The 18,993-nt window shown below is 39.1% G+C and overlaps 2 protein-coding genes across 2 annotated transcripts in view; one reads left to right on the top strand and one right to left on the bottom strand.

The window, feature by feature from the left end:
• Positions 1–9,544: 9,544 nt before the first annotated feature.
• On the top strand, positions 9,545–10,919 carry LOC129762246 (partner of bursicon). The gene is made up of 2 exons (XM_055760321.1): positions 9,545–10,334; positions 10,407–10,919. Exons 1-2 carry the CDS (start codon positions 9,977–9,979, stop codon positions 10,700–10,702), a joined length of 654 nt encoding a protein of 217 aa, XP_055616296.1. The 5' UTR covers positions 9,545–9,976; the 3' UTR covers positions 10,703–10,919.
• A 2,999-nt stretch (positions 10,920–13,918) lies between these two features.
• LOC129762242 (telomere length regulation protein TEL2 homolog) overlaps positions 13,919–18,993 on the bottom strand; it is a 37,302-nt gene continuing 32,227 nt past the window's right edge. Inside the window, exon 7 of the mRNA XM_055760315.1 lies at positions 13,919–16,772. Coding sequence (XP_055616290.1) covers positions 13,954–16,772 — 2,819 coding nt within the window. The 3' untranslated portion in view covers positions 13,919–13,953. The remainder of the gene's footprint in view (positions 16,773–18,993) is intronic.

The following is an 18,993-nucleotide window of genomic DNA, read 5'->3' as shown; positions in this document are numbered from 1 at the left end:
ATCGTTGATTACCAGGATTGATGTCTTTTAATGGCAATTATGTTTTCTATCCTGAGGTATCAAGGGAAAAAGCTTCTTGATGCTGTTTACTTTCCCACCTGCTCAATTTCTCTTTCGGATGGATTGAAGCTGAGTGTTGATTGAAAGGTAAATGTGGGATTTGATAAACAACTGCACTGTACATTCTCCATCTAAAAGTGTCTTGTAACAAAACTCAAAACATCCTCGCATAAACTGTATCTGCTCCACATCTGATGATTTCGGACGGTATTATCTTATGTTTTCAAAATTTTCAACTGCATTTTGGATTGGAAAAAATTAAAAAAAACAAAAAAAAATTAAAAAAAAACTTTTTAAGACAAGTTAAAAGGTTTAATGTATCAAAAGCTAGAAAAAATTAGGTAAGTAGCAGTTAGTAGTTATCACATCCCTTCCTTCATTAATAAAGTCGTGGGCATATGATGAAACAACTAACTGTGGATAATGGAAATCCGAGGTGCCACGATTTTATTTTAGTCTCATCAATGCCCTAGATTAATAAAGAAAGGGATGTGATAACTACTAACTGCTACTTACCTAATTATTTTCTAGCTTTTTGTACATTAAACCGTTTAACTTAAAAAAATATTTTCTAAATTTTTTTATTTTCAAGTTTTTAGTACATTATCTGTATGATTAGTATACTTCTCTACAATAAAATCATTCAACTTTTGACGTGGGACTACGTCTAACCGGAGTATATGGGGCATTTTAAATGAAAACCTAAACATAGAACATGGATGAAAAAATGAAAGATTTCGAATGCTCATAACTCGATCATTTCATATTGGATCGGAAAAATGTTTGCATCAGTTGATACGGAATATTTCTACGCTTCTATCGCAAGTAATAAAATGTTATTTTTATTAGATAATCAACTGAATAACTGTCAAATGTTAAGCGGCAATCTAAACGCCCTAACTAGCTAGTTTTGATTGGCCCGATTTACGGTTTCCCCAACACAGCCATCAAAATCAAGCAGCATCGGGGAAATCGGCATTGCAATCACATGATAGTATGGGGACTTTCGTTCGCACTGAAATGCGTTCCCTAACACAGACTTCAAAACCAAGCAGCGTTAGAGAAATCGGCATTGCAAATACATGAAAGTCAGGGGTATTTTTGTTCCGACTGAAATGTGTTTCCCTAACACATACTTCAAATCCATGGAGCGTGGGGAAATTGGCATTGTAAATATATGCAAGTCGGGGGCATTTTTGTTCCGACTGAAAAATATTTCCTCAACACAGACTTCAGAACCAAGGTGTCTGAGGAAATTGGCATTGCAAATTAATGCAGCTCAGGGGTATTTTTGTTCTGACTGAAATGTGTTTGCCTAACATAGACATCAAAACCAAAATGTCATCATACCAAACGTAAAAGACTGTCATTAAATTTACTTGTAACGAAGAACATAATCTATTGCATGAATTGACCTCACATGGCATTGTACAATCTTTTTACCCACAAAGCAAATATATTGAATTCGGAAATTGTTTCATTCAATCAAAATTTTAATCAATAAAAACAAATGAATGCTAAGTAAGGAAGTCCCACGTCAACCTTGCGGTTATATCATAGATATAACCCACCTATTTTTTTGACGTAGAACTACGTCTTTCATTAAGGGTGTCAAATCAGAAAACAGGTCACGTTTTTATGAAATAAAGTTAACGTTAATAACTATTTTTGCCGCGAACGGATTTTGGCGATTTACATACTAAACGATTCGGAAATCCCGAAGATTTGTTTAATATGCCATACATTAGAATCCCCCGGATAATAAGTGGTTAAAATTCATGAAAACTTTATGTGTTTCTATTTTCCCATACATTAGTTCTGTCCATTTGAGTGCTTTCTCGAACAGAGCTATCAATAACGAGCAACTTATCGACGACCAACGGAGGGGAAATCGTAGGATTTAAAGTCTCCGTGAACAAAGGAAAAGAAGAAGAATGAAGGGGAATACTTGCCTAGAGTATAAACAGTGGATCTCGCTGAGGCAAACTTTCATTCGGCATCGGACTGTTGAGTAATCCAGTTCACTTTGCTTTCGCTGCGCTTCGATCTAAGATTGGACCCCACCAGTGGTAATTCAACTTGGAAATCGTCGTTTGATTTTTCTGTTCGTTTTTCACGTTATTCGTATCGTGTGTTCTTCTCTCCGCGTCATAAATTGGACGCTTCGCGTAGTGTGCGATGAGCATGAAGAAGAGGAAGGCAGGCTCGAGCCCTGCAAAAACGAACGCATTTCCAGGGGCAATAAAATTTCGAGGCAAGCATCATCTAATGATGCACGCGATGTTGGTGCAGTGGAAAGCGCTCGCACTGAACCGAGCCTTCGCGAGTGTGACACCGCATCAAACAACAGCGAAGTAGGCGATTTCGGCGCGTCTTTTTCCAAGCAGTTAACATTGTTTATTTTCTGTCTTCATAAGGGCTTCGTTGGTGCCTTTGAGAATGCATCAATGCATTAAACTGACGTTATGGCGAAGCAGACGTTAAGGTTGTGGACCAAAAAATTATTTGGGAATACCAAGCATCTTGAATGTCTTACTGGAATGTTATAAGTTATTTGGGTTCGCGTGCCAGTCGCAAAACTGCCTTCAACTTGGATTGCGTTTGCGCTAATATTGATCATAATGAAGCATTGCTACTGTTCTCGAGGTTGTTATTAACAAAAAGAGTTTATTTTTCTTGTTTAGTCATCAAGAAAGTAAATGTTCTGGAATTTTGTATGTGATTAGGTTTTGCTTGCCAGTAGCAAAACTTCCTCCACTAAGGATGACAGCTGCGCTTCTCTCGAGCATGAGAAAGTAATGCAACTCTTTTCGAGGCCAGTAATATTAACAGAAGCGTTTCTTTTGAGAATAGTGCAAAATGATGAGAAATGTTTATACTGCTAGTAGTTTCAAGCCTCCAATGTATGGCTCTGTATGCATGCTATGGTGAACGCTTGTTTGGCGCTTGGTTTACGCTTAGTTTGTACGAACGATATCTAGAGGTGCGATTCCTTTGAGGCAATACTAAATAACATGTAGCATAATATTTGATACTTCAAGTGTTGTCATTGTTGTTGTTTACATGCAGTGCCAAAGATATATTGATGTAGTTATGAGATATGGAATAATGGTGCTGGTGCAACATGTACATAATCGACTGTAGCCGAGTCTATGTCAATTTCGAAAAAGGCCACCGGAATAGCCTTCGAGGTAAATTTTCAATGCATTGACATGAAATAAATTGCGACATACGATTGTTTTGCGAGGGCAAGAATAAATCATCAATCAATTATCGTCAACTAATTCTACAATGAAAAAAACATTTCAGAGATTAGTTTACTAAGCAGTTGTTTCTAAAATTTCACAGCATTATAGAATAATATCCGAAGGCGACTTATATAAAATAACAGCGTAGTTCTACGTCAACAATGCGGTCGTATCTTGGACACAACCTCCTATAATTTTTTTATGCCTTACCTAATCTTCTTCGTAATATTTTGATGATGTACTGATACTGAGGGGATTACAAAACAATACATACACCTTTTTGAACTTATGTTGTTCATAATGTAGTGTATTCTCCAAGTCAAGTCATTCAGTCATTTTTTACCGGCTGCCAAATTGGATTTTTCAAGATAATGGAATACACAGTATTATAATGACAGCAGAGATAAAGGTTTGTTCCAAATTTCATATCAATAAGTCAAAAGGAACGGGGTCAAATTTTTATTAACGTGGGATGACCCTACAGACATACAAACAGGTCAAGTTGAATGAAACCGTTTAAAAAAAGTAATTGGCTATTTTGTTACAGCGGCCATCTTGGATTTGAACTTTCCATAAATAGCTTTGATCTACTAGTCAAGCCCCTTCACCTGATACCCATTTTGATGAGGTTTGTTTTGAGAAAATATGTAATCCGGCATTTTGTGGTGGTGGCCATTTTGGATTTGCATTTTTTTTATAAATAACTGTGTTCTACAAGTCAAGACCTTTCATTTGATACCCATATTGAGGGGGTGGGGTTTTGGAAAAACTCATATTTTATTTTTGAGAAAATATGTAATCCGCCATTTTGTGGCATCTTGGATTTTAAAAATCATGAAATACGCAGTTTTATAGTGACCGCAGAGATAAAGATGTGTTCCAAATTTCAGATCAATCGGTCAACAGGAAGGGGGTCATATTTCTATTAATATGGTAAAGCGCTACAGACAAACATACAAATTACAAGGCAAGCTAAATAAAACCATTTAAAAATGGTGCTGCTCATAAGTGTTACAATTGGGTTCTCAACTACGTTAGCCTGCTCGACGCATGCTACAAGAATTTTTTCTCACTGATGCTTTCTCATGCTCCGCTCAACGGCAGCATTTTGGAGAAAATAATTGGAAACAGATTCTCGCATACTTTGATGGATGAACGCCAATCGGTTGTGGAAACAGCGATTAAAATTTGCTGTTTCCACCACAAATTGGCGTTGGTAACATAGCTTCAATAAAACTGCATTCTACAAGCAAAATACAAACGTTTTACCTTTGTATAGTATTTCGCTAAATACAATGGTCACACATATGCACATATCGATAAGAAAACAAGCCGCGGGAAGTTCCAAGAAATCCTTTTGTATCATCTTTTTATGCCCCATATAACCGTTTCCCGACCAACAAATTGTTGAGACGAGAATGGTTAAACTTTTCCGGATACAAAAGCTCGTTCGATACGCGAAACATATTTGTTTGTTCGTTTCATTTCCGCCGGATTTTTCAGGGATGCAAAATGCCGTTCGAATCAGGGATGCAAAATGTAAAAAAAAGTTTCCATTTTAAAAAATATTAAAAAATATGCCAAGATATTAACAGATTTGGGAATTATTGGGATGCCTAAAACATTATTTCGTTCTGTTCTTCGAACCTGTCGGTACATGGTTAGGTTACCTTAAATATTTCAGTCAAATTTTTTCCTTGTTCGAAGTTTGACATTGTTTGTCATTGTTGATAATTGAAGAGTGATAAACAAAATAGTGTTTAAACAAATTTCAAACCAAACTTTAACTGTCAAAAAGTGTCAAATATTTAACCTCCAGACAAACAGTGTACGGTCACCTATAGTTTCTAAACGAAATAGTTGTTACTTTGTTTTGCACACTGGCTAGCACGCTTTCTTTTTGAGATAGTTTTTTTTTGGGAACAAAAACATAAGCCATCAATGAGTGAAGACATCAGATGATAATTCCATATGCCGTGGGAGGATACTTGAGAAAGATATCTGGCAGCCCTAATCCAAAATAGAATATCTGTATTAAATGGCGGCATCCGTGTTTATGAGGCAAATTTTTCTATCAGATCAGTATGCTCGAAGGCAGTTTAAACCGTTAACATTTTAATGAAAATTTCCTACTTCATGTTATTTGACTACTGGCACGTGGCCCTTAACTATAATATAAAAATACTATTAGATGTACTGGTAAGTTTCTTCGGTTTTACAACAGATGATGTAACTTGATTATTATTCCAGTGAATCAAATTTTCAGACATTCGTTGGAAAGCTACTGTCATTGCGCTGAAAAAACAGGGGTATGACTAAAACGTCAAATCCCTTATATTGCCATTGTACCCAATATTGCTGCGGTTCCCTGACATTTTGGTTCCATCAATCATTTGGTCCGGTTATATAGTCGAATAGTGACTAACTTTAAACTCCATGTTAAATGTAAACAGCTCCATGTGAAACCGAAATATAAAAATCGCTCATGCAGTTAAGAATAAAGCATACTATCTCCGTGATTTCAACGATTTCAATCCTCGCAAATGATATGTTGGTAAACAAATGACGCCATATTGATTTTGATTTTGGGTAGCCTATATTCAATTGATGTCTAACCCCTGTGAAAAAAGATTTTCAGTATATGTCAAAAAGTTGAAGCGTATACAACATAGTTTTTTGCCACTTCGTATATGTCAAATTTCGTACAGACGAGTGTTTTTGCGGGGAGAAAAAACGGTCATAATGCGAGCATAGACACGATAAAGTTATTTTGCAGCACGACAATGCTCGGCCGCATGTCGAGAAACCGGTCAAAACATATTTGGAAACGCTGAAATGGGATGTCCTTTCCCACCCGCCGTATTCTCCTGACATTGCTCCGTCCGATTACTACCTTTTTCGATCGATGCAACATGGCCTGGCTGATTAGCACTTCTCCAATCTTGATGAAGTCAAAAATTGGATTGATTCGTGGTAAGCCGACAAACCGACCGATTATTTCCGCAAAGGGAGCCGTGAATTGCCAGAAAGATGGGAAAAAGTTGTGACTAGCGATGGGCAATACTTTGAATATTAAATTTGTAACCGGAATAAAGCATCAATTTTTGAAAAAAAAATCAAACACTTACCGGAACTCCTATTATTAGAATTCCTTAACATTAAAGGAAAGATGTATTGTTGACTTGTGAGATGCAAAGTCTCCTTAAAAAATATGGAGGGTTTTATTCAATTCCCTTGTTAACTACTTCGGTTGGAGAGGGGGTAGATTGAACGGTGCCATGCCGTTATGTTTGTCGTGAGATTTCATTTTCAATAACTGTAATAGTTCGGTCGGGTGAACATCGGGACTTCGACATACCCGGATGAGGATCTCTTCTACCTGAGGGGAGTTCCAACAAGCAGAACTCTCTGTGGCTGCCAATCCAAGGGAATCCATTTACATTTTTCAAAGGCTTCAAAGGCATTTTGAACCATTTAACCCTTTCCCGTACAACATCGAGTCTCACTCGTGGTGTATTTGCATAACATAGGGCGCTAGAACACTCAGCAGAGTAGTGAAATCACTGTGATGTGTGTATTAAATAATACGGGAAGGGGTTAAGCATGAGATCTGAGATCGATTCAACGCATGGAACGATTTTGCTTTTGATGTTTGTATCGAGCAAAACCGTTGTGTGTGACATCAGCATTAGGTGAGACTGCTGAATACTCGCTAGTTGGGGTGAGACTGAGTATTAGAAATCGCGAATGGCTTATTTATACACAATTAGTTTTAATTGGACGGGATTAATTTACAATATCTCGTGTAGTATATAAAGTGTATAAAAACGCGAAATGTCAATATGAAATGAAAATACAGAGGCACAATTTCTTTAAACTATGGATAAATTTTACAATACTGCGTTGGAGTGTACTTAAAAATGGAACGCTAATCTAGGAGAAACATAACCATATTATACAGGTCGGACTCGATTATCCGGAATTTTAGACTCGATTATCCGGAGTATTTTATTTTTGATTTTCGGAAATTTTGAATAATTTGTATAATAATTATATATTGAATAGCTAATATGGGTATGAAAAGAAAGGGCTTGACTAGTAGAACGCAGTTATTAATGAAAAATACAAATCCAAGATGGCGGCCACTACAAAATGGCGCCATATATATTTGTTCACAATCCCATCAATATGGGTATCAAATCAAAAGGCTTGACTAGTAGAACACAGTTTATTATGAAAAATGCCCAAAAATGTATCAAATGAAAGTTCTCGACTAGTAGAACATAGCAGATAATGAAAAATCCAATTTCAAGATGGCCGCAGCCCCCAAACAACTGATTACTTTTTGAATGGTTTTATTCAGCTTGACCTGTTTTTATGTATGTTTGAATGTTTGTTGGGTTGTCCCACATTAATATAAAATTGACCCCGTTCCTGTTGAATGACTGATCTGAAATTTGGAACATACATTTAATTCTACTGTCATTATAATACTGCGTATTCTATGATCTTGGAAAATTCAATTTGGCCGCCGCAAAAAAATGGCTGAATGGCTCGATTTGGAGAATACACTACACTATGAACAACATAAATTCGAAAAGGTCACCGCCACAAAATGGTCGACTATGTATTTTTTGCAATCCCCTCAATATTGGTATCAAATGAAATGATTTGACTAATAGAATACGGTACAGATCGGACTCGATTATATGTGATTCAATTATATACAATTTTGGATTCGATTATACTCAGTTTGGAAAAAAATATATTTTTTAAATATTTAAAATATGGCTTATTGCATGGAGAAATGTAACCTTTCAACGTTAAGGTGAAGTTTAAGTGGTTATTACATGTACAGTAGCGTAAAAATCGTAATTTTTGAAGATTTTGCTTGAATTTTCACCAGGAATTGTTTATATCGATATTGCAGCCAAATTAAGAAAGATAGAAGTTGTGCGTCAAAGAACAAATTGTGAAGCGGTTAAAGAACTTCATTCTAATTGATAGAAACAATCTAGTTTAATATAATTTTTTAGGATAAAATTAATAATAACACATTAAAAATTATTAACTTTTAAGTGTTTCACTTCCAAAATGTTATTAAAATTCACTAATTAAGTTGTTCCACTTCCATGAAAGCATCAGAATCAGAATCGTCTTCCGTAGCGTACTTTTTAATGTAGAGCCAGTATGAAGCAACAGAGTGCGCAACAAAAAAAAGTTCTGTAACTCTGTCATTGTTGAAATTCGAACATGTGCGTAGGAGGATTTTTTTCATCAAATATGATCGTCTATCACCTCCTGCGAGAATCTGGATAATTTTTTTTTTCATCTGAGAAAGGTGTTTTCTGACTTTAAAGGGATGAATCAAAAATCAAATTCCTCTTTTATTTTCAAAAAACGAAAAATACATGCAAAAAAACAAATAAAGAAAAAAAATTGTTTTGACTCGATTATCCGGAGGATTCGATTATCCGGAGTGAAAAAACAGGAAGTGGGTTATATCTATGGTATAACCGCAAGGGTGACGTAGGACTATCGTTGATTTAGAGATCATTTGTATGAAGTTGAATCTGAATTCATTTTGAATGAATGAATATTTGGAGAACTTCGAAAACGAGAGCGTTACGTTGGAGGCACAAGGTTTTATGTTTTATGGTTATTTTGGATCAGAAAGTAACAAGTATAGAACGCGTAGACATTTTATCTTTCGAATGAAGTGTTTATCATACCATTTCGTTCAGTTGTTTAGGAGCTATTAACACTCAAAATCTCGGTCTCCGGCGTAACGCTTTCGTTTTCGAAACTTTGATTTTACACCCCGGTATAGAAATGAAAGACGTAGTCCTACGTCAAAAAATCAATACTCCAGATAATCGAGTCCGACCTGTATTATACACTTCCCCAGAAAACCAGGACAAACGGTAGAAAATGAAACATAAATCAGGACGCCCCAAAAGCATCTCCAAATCAAGACATGTCCTGCTAAATCAGTACAGATGGTATCCCTACCTAAAAGTTACATAGAGCTTTTTGAAAATTCAAAAATTGCCAAAATGGCGGCCATTTTTGTTAACAATGAGTGATTTTTTATGAAAAATTGCTCATAAAAAATCGAAAAAATGAGATATCAAAAAACGGTTACATAACGCTTTAGATAATATATTTTTACATACTGACAAACAATTTCAGCTAAATTGGTCGAGTAGATCCTGAGATATCGATACCGTCAGTTGAGCCCATCCAGACTTCCGAGTGTTTGACTCTTTAACGTCAATCTGGAATCTGAAGTGGCGTCGCTATTCCTCGGTTCAATCGCCACGCCGAAAATCCCTGAACCGAACTTTTTCTTCGATCACCTTCAATCGAACATTTCGGGGCCGCAGTCTGGCTGTCGCCGGCTATCCCAATGCGACACTTGTTTCACCATGAACTTTTTCCGAATGTTTTATTTGGTTAAGTCACAACAAGTCAAGGAACCCTTTGAATGGGTCTGTATTTTTCACGCTGCAACACTGCAAAACATATCCCATTACACTTACATACATTATGATTGCACGGATGAAAGCCAAACTGAAACTGAAACGGAAGGAGGAACCAGTTTACAACAAATGTGAATCCTCCCATGGCGTGCATTGCTTGTTTCACATCACTTTGCTCGCAGCGGGATGCTCACCTCCGGAAGGGGAGAACTACATACAACTTGCATACCATCATTCCTGTGGCACACACACACACACACACACACCCGCGTCTGGCTAGGATTAGCAGCAATATTTAATAATCGTTGCTCGAGGGGAAAAGTCCGCAGATCAACACGAGTAATCAATCGAGACACAGTAGTTGCGTTGAAGCCGAGAATTCAGAACCGAAAAATGCATAAATTTGCAACTGGACAGATTTTTGCGACAATTTGCTGCATGTCGCTTCTTCCCCAGTTGCTGTATAGATCGATAGCCAACGGGCAGCATCAGCCAGGGGACGAAACCTGTGAGACGCTACCTTCCGAGATTCATCTGATCAAAGGTTTGTTTCCGTAAGCAGCGGTACAGTGCGGGGGTTCTCGTTGCAATAATTGCGTATCTTCTATTCTGACAGAGGAATACGACGAGCTCGGGCGTCTGTATCGGACCTGCAATGGCGATGTCACGGTGAACAAATGCGAAGGTAAATGCAACAGCCAGGTGCAACCGTCCGTGATCACCGCAACAGGGTTCCTCAAGGAGTGCTACTGCTGTCGGGAATCGTTCCTGCGAGAGAGGCAGCTTCAGTTGACCCACTGCTACGATCCGGATGGTGTCCGCATGACTGACCACGAGTCCGCCACCATGGAGATTCGCCTCAAGGAACCGATCGACTGTAAGTGCTACAAGTGTGGTGATTTGGTTCGCTGAAGAATGTGATAAAACAACGTGCGCGCCCACAAAATGATGTCCCCCCAAAAAGTTTGACCTTTGATTCGATTCGATGATTGTCGTCGTCGTCGTCGGTGCCCATAGCTACTCGTGATATGAATGATTACATTCGGCGTTTGGAGTAAATGCCCTCCGGAAGAGGAAAATGTTATAAATCAGTTATAGTTGTGAATAAAACAGATTATATGGAAGTGAAGTTTTTCTATCAACACATGGGATATACAAAGAGTCACCTGTCTATGATTGGTCCCAGAAATTTATGCTTATTTGGACACACACCAAAACGTGAAAATTTGGGGATAATAGACTAGGGAATCAAATGACTATTACGTGTGCCTTGAAAACCATTCTTCTCTGGCAAATCAACATCTACAGCAAAATTTCAGTTACATCCAGTAAGCTTAATTGAATTTGTCTTATTTCGAATGAAAATTTCGTTGAAGCTCGATCCGTATTCACTGAAACTAATAAAAATGGCGATGTGAAAAAATGTGTAGTATATTAGCAAGCGTAATCAGTTGTAGGTGCTGGTTGTAAGACTAATATGTCCCCATATGCCTCTTCTAGGTTCCGCTTTCGACATTACAAAAGCGACAAATATCATCTTGTGCTAAACCTATGTTTCTAAGATGGTATTTACTCGGGCAGTGTCCTGTTACAAGACCAGTGAATGTGCTGAAGTCTTTCTTACTAAGGCTTAGCAGCTGTTGAGTAATTTTAATACTCGGCGTAATAAATTTTTTCGCCTGTTTAAGTTTTGCAGCCATCCAATTGGCTGTCACTTCCCGGTCTTCCCGGCAGACATTTAAACATTCTATTATTGTAGCTATTTCTGCCTGAAAAACTGTTGGCCAGTTTCCCATGGCCACAGATATTTTTGTTCTGGGACCATACACTCCGGCACCTGTTCGGATTACCATTTTCGACCCATCAGTGCAGAACATGATTGAACCATTACGAACGTTGGGGCCACCTTCATCCCATACTGAACGAGAATGTTCGATCACTCTGTATGGAATGTCATAATTGGTCCTAGGTTCCTTCCAATCACTGTTCATCTGTGTGGCTGGTCCAATGGGTAAGAGATTCAGAATGCTCAAGTGACCAGTTTTATCCCCGTCTAGTTTTTTTTTCTCCATCTTTTAGGCTTTAAAGCGCTTTTTTTGGCCTCTAGCTGAACATATTGGTTCAAAGGTACCAGGTAAAGGATAGCCTACAATGCATTTGAAGAAGTGTTTCGCATTGCTCCAGTAATTGCAACGCATGTTAGTCGTTGGAGTTTGTTTAGCTTTTTTGTAGCTACAGTCTCCTTAGTCTTTGGCCACCATACAAGTGAGGCATAGGTTATCCTAGGCCGCACAATTGCAGTGTAGACCCACATAACCATTTTTGGTTTAAGGCACCATGTTCTTCCTATCATTTTAGAGCATGCCCATAGGACTGAGTTGGCCTTGCTAATTATTGAATCTAAATGCGCGTTCCAGTTTAGTTTAGCATCTAAGATAACACCTAGATATTTCACTGAAGCGCTGCTTTTTATTTCCTCTCCCCCAAGATGTAAAGACTGCAGATGCAGTTTTTTCTTTCTGGTGAAAGGAATAATTGTTGTTTTTGAGGGATTTATGCTCAGACCTTCTGTGATACACCAATATTGTGTAAAGTTTAAGGCCATCTGCGTTCTGCTCGATAATACGTTGTCGAACTTGCCACGTACCATTATGATTACATCATCGGCGAAGCCCACAACCTCGAATCCTTTTACCTCTAAACTTATCAGAAGGTCGTCAACTACAAGTGACCAAAGGAGAGGTGATAGAACCCCTCCTTGTGGGCAACCTTTCGTTGCAATCACAGATGTCGACGACCCGCCCAGCTCCGAGGTGATTCGTCTATGTGTGAGCATGCCCTGGATCCATTGGACTATGCAGTTATCGAAGTCTTTTTTTCATAGCTTGTGCCATTGATAGATAAGAAGCATTATCAAAGGCACCTTCGATGTCAAGAAATGCACGTAGAGCGGTTTCTTTTGACGAGAGATTTTTCAAAATTTGTTACAAGCGTGTGTAGCGCTGTTACTATGGATTTGCCTGATTGGTAGGCAAACTGGTATTTAGATAATGGGCATTTGGACATGAATACAGACTTTATGTATTCATATAATACTTTTTCCATAGTTTTCAGCAATATTGATGATAAACTAATTGGTCTGAATGCCTTTGGGAGTGATTTGTCACGTTTCCCCGCTTTTGGAATGAAAACTACTTTAACAAGTCTACATACCGAAGGAATGTGCTATAGCATCAAACTTGCCTTAAAAATCTAGATTAGAGGTGGCATTAGTTTTGATTCTCCATTTTGAATCAGGGCTGGAAAAATCCCATCTGCATCTGCAGATTTGTAAGGTAGAAAGGATCTCACCGCGTTTACTACTCTGGCCCTCCTGAAGACTAACCCAGCAATTATGTTAGCGACATCCTTTGCACTTTCAGGTCTTATGAGGTACATTCGAGAACATTTTGTGTCGCCATTATAGCCAGGATTTGTATTCGAATGTACAGATGTAGATCCCGGGAAGTGAGTCTTCATCAGTAAGTCTAGTACTTCGGAGCGAGTTTTTGTAAACGAATCGTCGTCCTTTTCAAGGGAACCTAGCCCGTTCGAGTGATCTTTTGCCAGAGTCTTATTGAGTCTAGCAACGATTGGAGTATTTTCAATGCTTTCGCAGTTATATACCCAGGATTTTCGTTTGGATCGTCTTAGTTCTCTGCTGTACTCAGTTAGAGCCGTTATTATTTATTACTTTTATAAATATAATGTAATAAGATAATAATAAAAAACACTTATAATCATTTTTTAATTTAAAGCTAAGTTCGCACACAGCCTCCGCTGTTATAATATTCTTTCATCCGCTGATGGCTGCTTTGTGAATTTCACCTCTCCACGGTATAAACAACGCACAATTCAATGAACCGTAAGGACGAATGAGTCACTCCACTTAAAAATCCGTAAGGTTAACGGTAACATGGACGCAAACAACTTTACGACCGGTATGAACTGGGGAACAATAGCACGATAGTTATATTCACACAATCCCTTGAGCTCAAAACAAAGGAACATTGGAAGTCGACTGAAAATTGAAGAATGAGAATTGAAGCGCATTTTCTCATTTTTCAATGTATCTTTATTCGTTAACAATGTAATTAATACAAACTCGCTCCGCGCAGTACATTTTAGTCCTCCGACAGCACATTGTAACACATCACGAGCACATGCCTCGCCAACTCTCGACACTCCTCGTTTGGTTCACTTCGAACAATGCTACTCTGGACGCACTCCTCCAACCACCGCTTGATCTCCACCAGGTCCGTATAGAAATCTTGCCGCAGCGTATCCTTTCCCACGGCCATCAGGATCGACGCCAGCAGCTGAAGCACCGACAGCCGCACTTTCGGTTCCTCGCTAAATCTCATCATGAGGCTCAAATTAAGCAGCTCCCGGGCGAACTTTCTCGCGATAGGACAATTCTCGGCACAAATCATCAGCACCGACAGGGTCTGCAGAAACGTCGTCAGCAGCAAGCTGTCGGCATCGTACTGAAACTTGAGATTGGCGCTGAATAGAAACTGCTTCGATCCGAAGCCACGCAGCAGCGGGAAGAAGAACCATCCGGCGACGTCAGCGAACCGGTTCACAGACTCCTCGGGTCGACCGATCGCCGGTCGGATGCTGAATCGGCGGGTTTTGCTCTCGATGCGCTCCCGGACGATCCGTTCCGCGAGCTGACGCTTGCCGCGGAGTTCATTCTCCTCGCGAAACTTTAGCTCGAGGGTGTTCTTCGCGAAGCGCGAAGTGTCCGTGGTCGATACTTGAGGGGGGGATGGTGGTGGTATATGCTTGTTTGGATCGCGATTGGATAGATTCTTGGCGGTTTGTGCTAAAATATCCAGCATTAGAATCCTACGATTCAGGGAGTATTTGCTGAGATCGGAGTGAAACTCGCGGCACAGATAATCGGCACATTGTTGCGGATAAGTGCTGCAAATTGCAACAAGGGATGAAAATTTCAGCTCCTGAAAGTTCTCCATATAGCAGCGACTTTCGAGGGTTAGAAACAGCTGCAGTAACTCTAGGGCTAGCTTGACATCGTTGTTGCTCAACTGCTGTTCGATTAACTCCGGAGCAGCCTGTATACTGTACTCGAACCGTTCCGGGGCATGCTGATCCGAACTGTCGATGAGAACTTCACGTAGATCCAGCAAATATTTGGGACGAAACTTTTCCCGCTCTATTTTGGTATCGTTGGACATGTCATACGGTTCCAGATCATCGTCGGAGTCCAGCTCGGAATCATCGCTGTCTTCTGTATGTTCCCCAACGGCTTCGTTTCTGATCAAGTGATCCAGATTTACTATTTTCTCCTGAGCGGGTGGGGCTTGTTTAGACTGAGTGACTTTAGTTGCTTGAGCTTGATTCATGAATAATGTTTCCACTAGTTGATCGAGATTCTCCTCGCCGTGATCGATTCCATCTTGAGATAAATCATCATCATTGAATTTACTACGGCTTCCGATGGTTCTCAAATGCTCCACCATTTTCAGAATATCCTCCCCGAGTCCCTGATATTCAAATTTAAGTTTATTCTCCTCTTCGACATCTTTCTCGTCAAAATAGCCAAGAATTACCTCCGAAACGATCATACCAACGGATCGCATTTCGCACACCGGAGACTCCAAGTGACACCTCAGTCCGCCGAAAAGCAAACTTCGAAAGTCGCGTATTTCGTCCGGCTTCCACTTCCTCACTTTGAACCGATACGAATATGCCATCGAGAGAAGCAGTAGCTTGGAGATGTACAAATGTTGTTCGAAGGAGGTTCGCTGAATGCTTGTCAGGCTAGACCAAACGGTGAGCAGCTCGTGGGTCAATTCCCCCAGCAGTGACGTCTCCCGCTCGTGATCGGAGTGTCTGGCCAAGAGATAGATTAAATTTTCTCCAATGGCATCCTCCGAAAAGCTACTGTAGAGCGGAATTTTTTGGGTCAAAACATAGCGCCAAACACCGGTGAGCCGGTTCTCTTCTGTGAGCAAATCATTCAAATCTATTCCCTCGCGCAGTGCGATCAACGCCGTTGTTTCCACTGCTGAACGCGATAAACTTGCAAAAATCGAAGTGATAAGTGGCTTGCACTGATAAGTATTGATTTGCGCCCAGGCGGATAAAATGCGCAGCGTTGTTTGCAAATGTGTCGACCGCTTATCGATTGTGAAATCGCTAATCAGTTTACTTAGGAACATGGAGAGAAAACTTGTCTCCCAGCTAAGAACACTGTCATGCAGCTGCGCAATTCTGGTGATGCAATTTACGGCCTTGAGAAGCTGTTGAACAAGCAGTCGGAAGAAATTTTCTGGCAGGAATATTTCGGGGGTCTCTCGATGGAAAACGTTCGCCATCTTATTGGGAATTGCAGTCAAAATTTGGACCATTTTTTCGGATATCCCTCGCTGATTTTGCTCCGCCAAAACTTTGTTTTCGCCCCTTTCGCTTGCATCCTTGAGACTGAGTTCCACGAAACATCCGACCAAATATTGTTCATCTCGAATCAGTCTATCTAGAATCCGGGCGAATGCTTCTCGATTCCCGGCCAGCTTCCTAGAGTCAGTTAAAATCTGCAGGCTAGCTCCAACATAGTCGCTATTGTAATCCATACTGAAAAGCCTCCAAATCTTTTCATCCATCTCCGAATCACCTCCGGGAAATTGTATGTCAAATCTCTCAACTAGCTCCGACAACAAATCCGGATAATCATCCGCTGCGAACTTAACCCACAATTGATCCGTTTGTAGATTACCGTCATCAATCATCATCAAACGTTGGGGCGTTCTGGGACCCGGAAGACATTCCAACAAATCGTCAAGTCTCTCTCCGATCGCCACAAGTTCATCCTTCGATCGAATCTTCGGAACACTCTGCAGCAACTCCATCAGCGCTCGGTAATTGTGCGCCAGGTGGCGACCCGCGTTGCCACCCTTGATGGCTCCTTCCGCAGGAACTGAAATGGGACAAATGTAACGCACGATTTTTCCCACTGATAACACACTGAATGCACTTTTTATTTTGTTTTTTTTTTTCGCTGGTGACAGACAAACAGACAGGCGCTCAAAAATCAAAGCGTGAACAATACATCTTCTAAAATCATGCATTATGCCTACAGATAAGCGCTGTAGAAAAAAAATAGGCAATTAGTGCAATTCCAATTGAAATCGAACTAAAATGCAGATTTTAAAAACATGTATTTATGATTCGAATGAAAGTTTGTATTCCGTTTGGGTTGGAGGAAATATGAGTTTTCCACAGCATTTGGGAATTTCTTGACTCGAGTGTAACTTTTGAATAGGGCGTATCGATTTTAGTAAGAGAAATATTTGATAATTGATATCGCAAAAACTATGAGTCGTACCGAAATAATGTCTTAGAAAGAGCTATTGATGTTAAAACGTGAAAAAAAATACACCGAGAAAAAAGAATGATACTCTTTTTTTTTACAAAAAAAAAAACTTTAATTTGCAATATCTAAAATACTTATTTTTTTTATTTTTTCTTATAAAAGAGAAGTCATGTAGAAAATTTCAAAAAGGGTACAAAATGGTATAACTATATTTGACGAACTTTGTGGAACATCGAATTTTTATGAATATTCGAACTTCGATTTTTTTATGTTAACAATAATTTTTAGCCACAAATTATGAATTCTGATGTGATTTCAAACAAAAAAGCTCTTTATCAATCTCCTTCTAAATGTAGCCATTCTCGAGATATTTAAAAAATATTTCTAATTTATTGTCCTTTTCATAGTAAACTAGCTGACCCGGCAAACTTCGTCCCGCCCAAAATTTATTTTTCGTTATCACATCCACGTTTTTTTCACTGAGCGCACGTTCATGGGTCCCGTGGTCGAGTGGTTAGCGTCTCACATTATCATGCCGGGTGTTCGGGTTCGATTCCCGTTCTGGCCGGAGGATTTTTCGTCAAAGAAATTTCCTTCGACTTGCACTATGGTCACGCGTATTCAAGAGCTTGCCCTTCGGAATACATTCAAGGCGTGTTATTTGGCTTAAGGGGGTATTCTAGTCTAGAAATCTGAAAAAATCGAAATTTTTTTTACCATATTTCTGTAGTTTAGGCATTCAAGAATATACTCTAGAAAGGACTTATCGAAAATCCTATTATTTACCTAGTTAGAGCCATCTTAGTGATGTGGTATCTAACCTGTTACGGCCATCACAATGAACTTCAAACGCGTTTCTCTCGGAACTAGTTTTTTTCTAACTGGCGTATACGATATCTCAAGTTCTACTGAACCGATTTATGTCAAATTTATATGAAAATACATCTCTCTATCGCATGAACCAATAAAAAATTATAACTTTTTAATTTTACTATTTTTAAAAAATCGGTAAACGCAAAAAAAACGTTTTAAACAGCATTTTTGTTTTCAAACGGCCGCCATTTTGTTAAAACCCATGTTTTTGACTTGTCCGAGGTTCATGCCATAGCGACATCTTTACTGATTCAGAATCTGTTCGATTTTTTTGTTTCAGATAACCAGAAGGACTGGAATCGTGTACGCCATGGCACAACTTTTTTTTGAACACCCTCACTTCACCAGCATGTAACTATTCTAATTATGAATATTTTTTTCCGTCCTATTTTTGTTTTATTGTTGAAAGATAGATAAACGAATAATGATATAATGGATAGTAAAAATATTCTTTGTTTTATTTTTACGGAGTTCGAAAAAACGTCCGAAATTCGTGTCTCTACACTAGAATACCCCCTTAAGAAATCTCAACCAAGTATTAATAATTGACGCTAGTTAATGCATACGTTGAGACGGCAAAAGTTCCACAAGGGAACGTTAACGCCATTCAAAAAGACGTTCATGGGTCCAATCGCAGAACTGTTCATTGATTGATCTTCTAATCTACATTTTAAAATAGTTTTTTACCTAAAATAGATTTTTGATATGAAAACATTCGAACATTTACATCTTCTTACTCAGCACGATCATGGGTTCAATACTAGAACTATTTATTAACTCTTTTCCGCACAACATCGAGTCTCACTCGTGGGTACTTGAATAACATAGGGCGCTAGAACGCTCAGCAGGTTCATTAGCCTTGATGTGTGACGTATTAAATAATACGGGAATGGGTTGATTGGTCTTTCTATTGGCCGTTTTAGAATTTTCTCTATCTCTAACAATCCATCAC

The sequence above is a fragment of the Toxorhynchites rutilus genome, chromosome 1 (genome assembly GCF_029784135.1).
Source record: "Toxorhynchites rutilus septentrionalis strain SRP chromosome 1, ASM2978413v1, whole genome shotgun sequence".
Lineage (NCBI taxonomy): Eukaryota > Metazoa > Arthropoda > Insecta > Diptera > Culicidae > Toxorhynchites > Toxorhynchites rutilus.
This window is presented reverse-complemented; position numbering and strand designations above follow the sequence as displayed.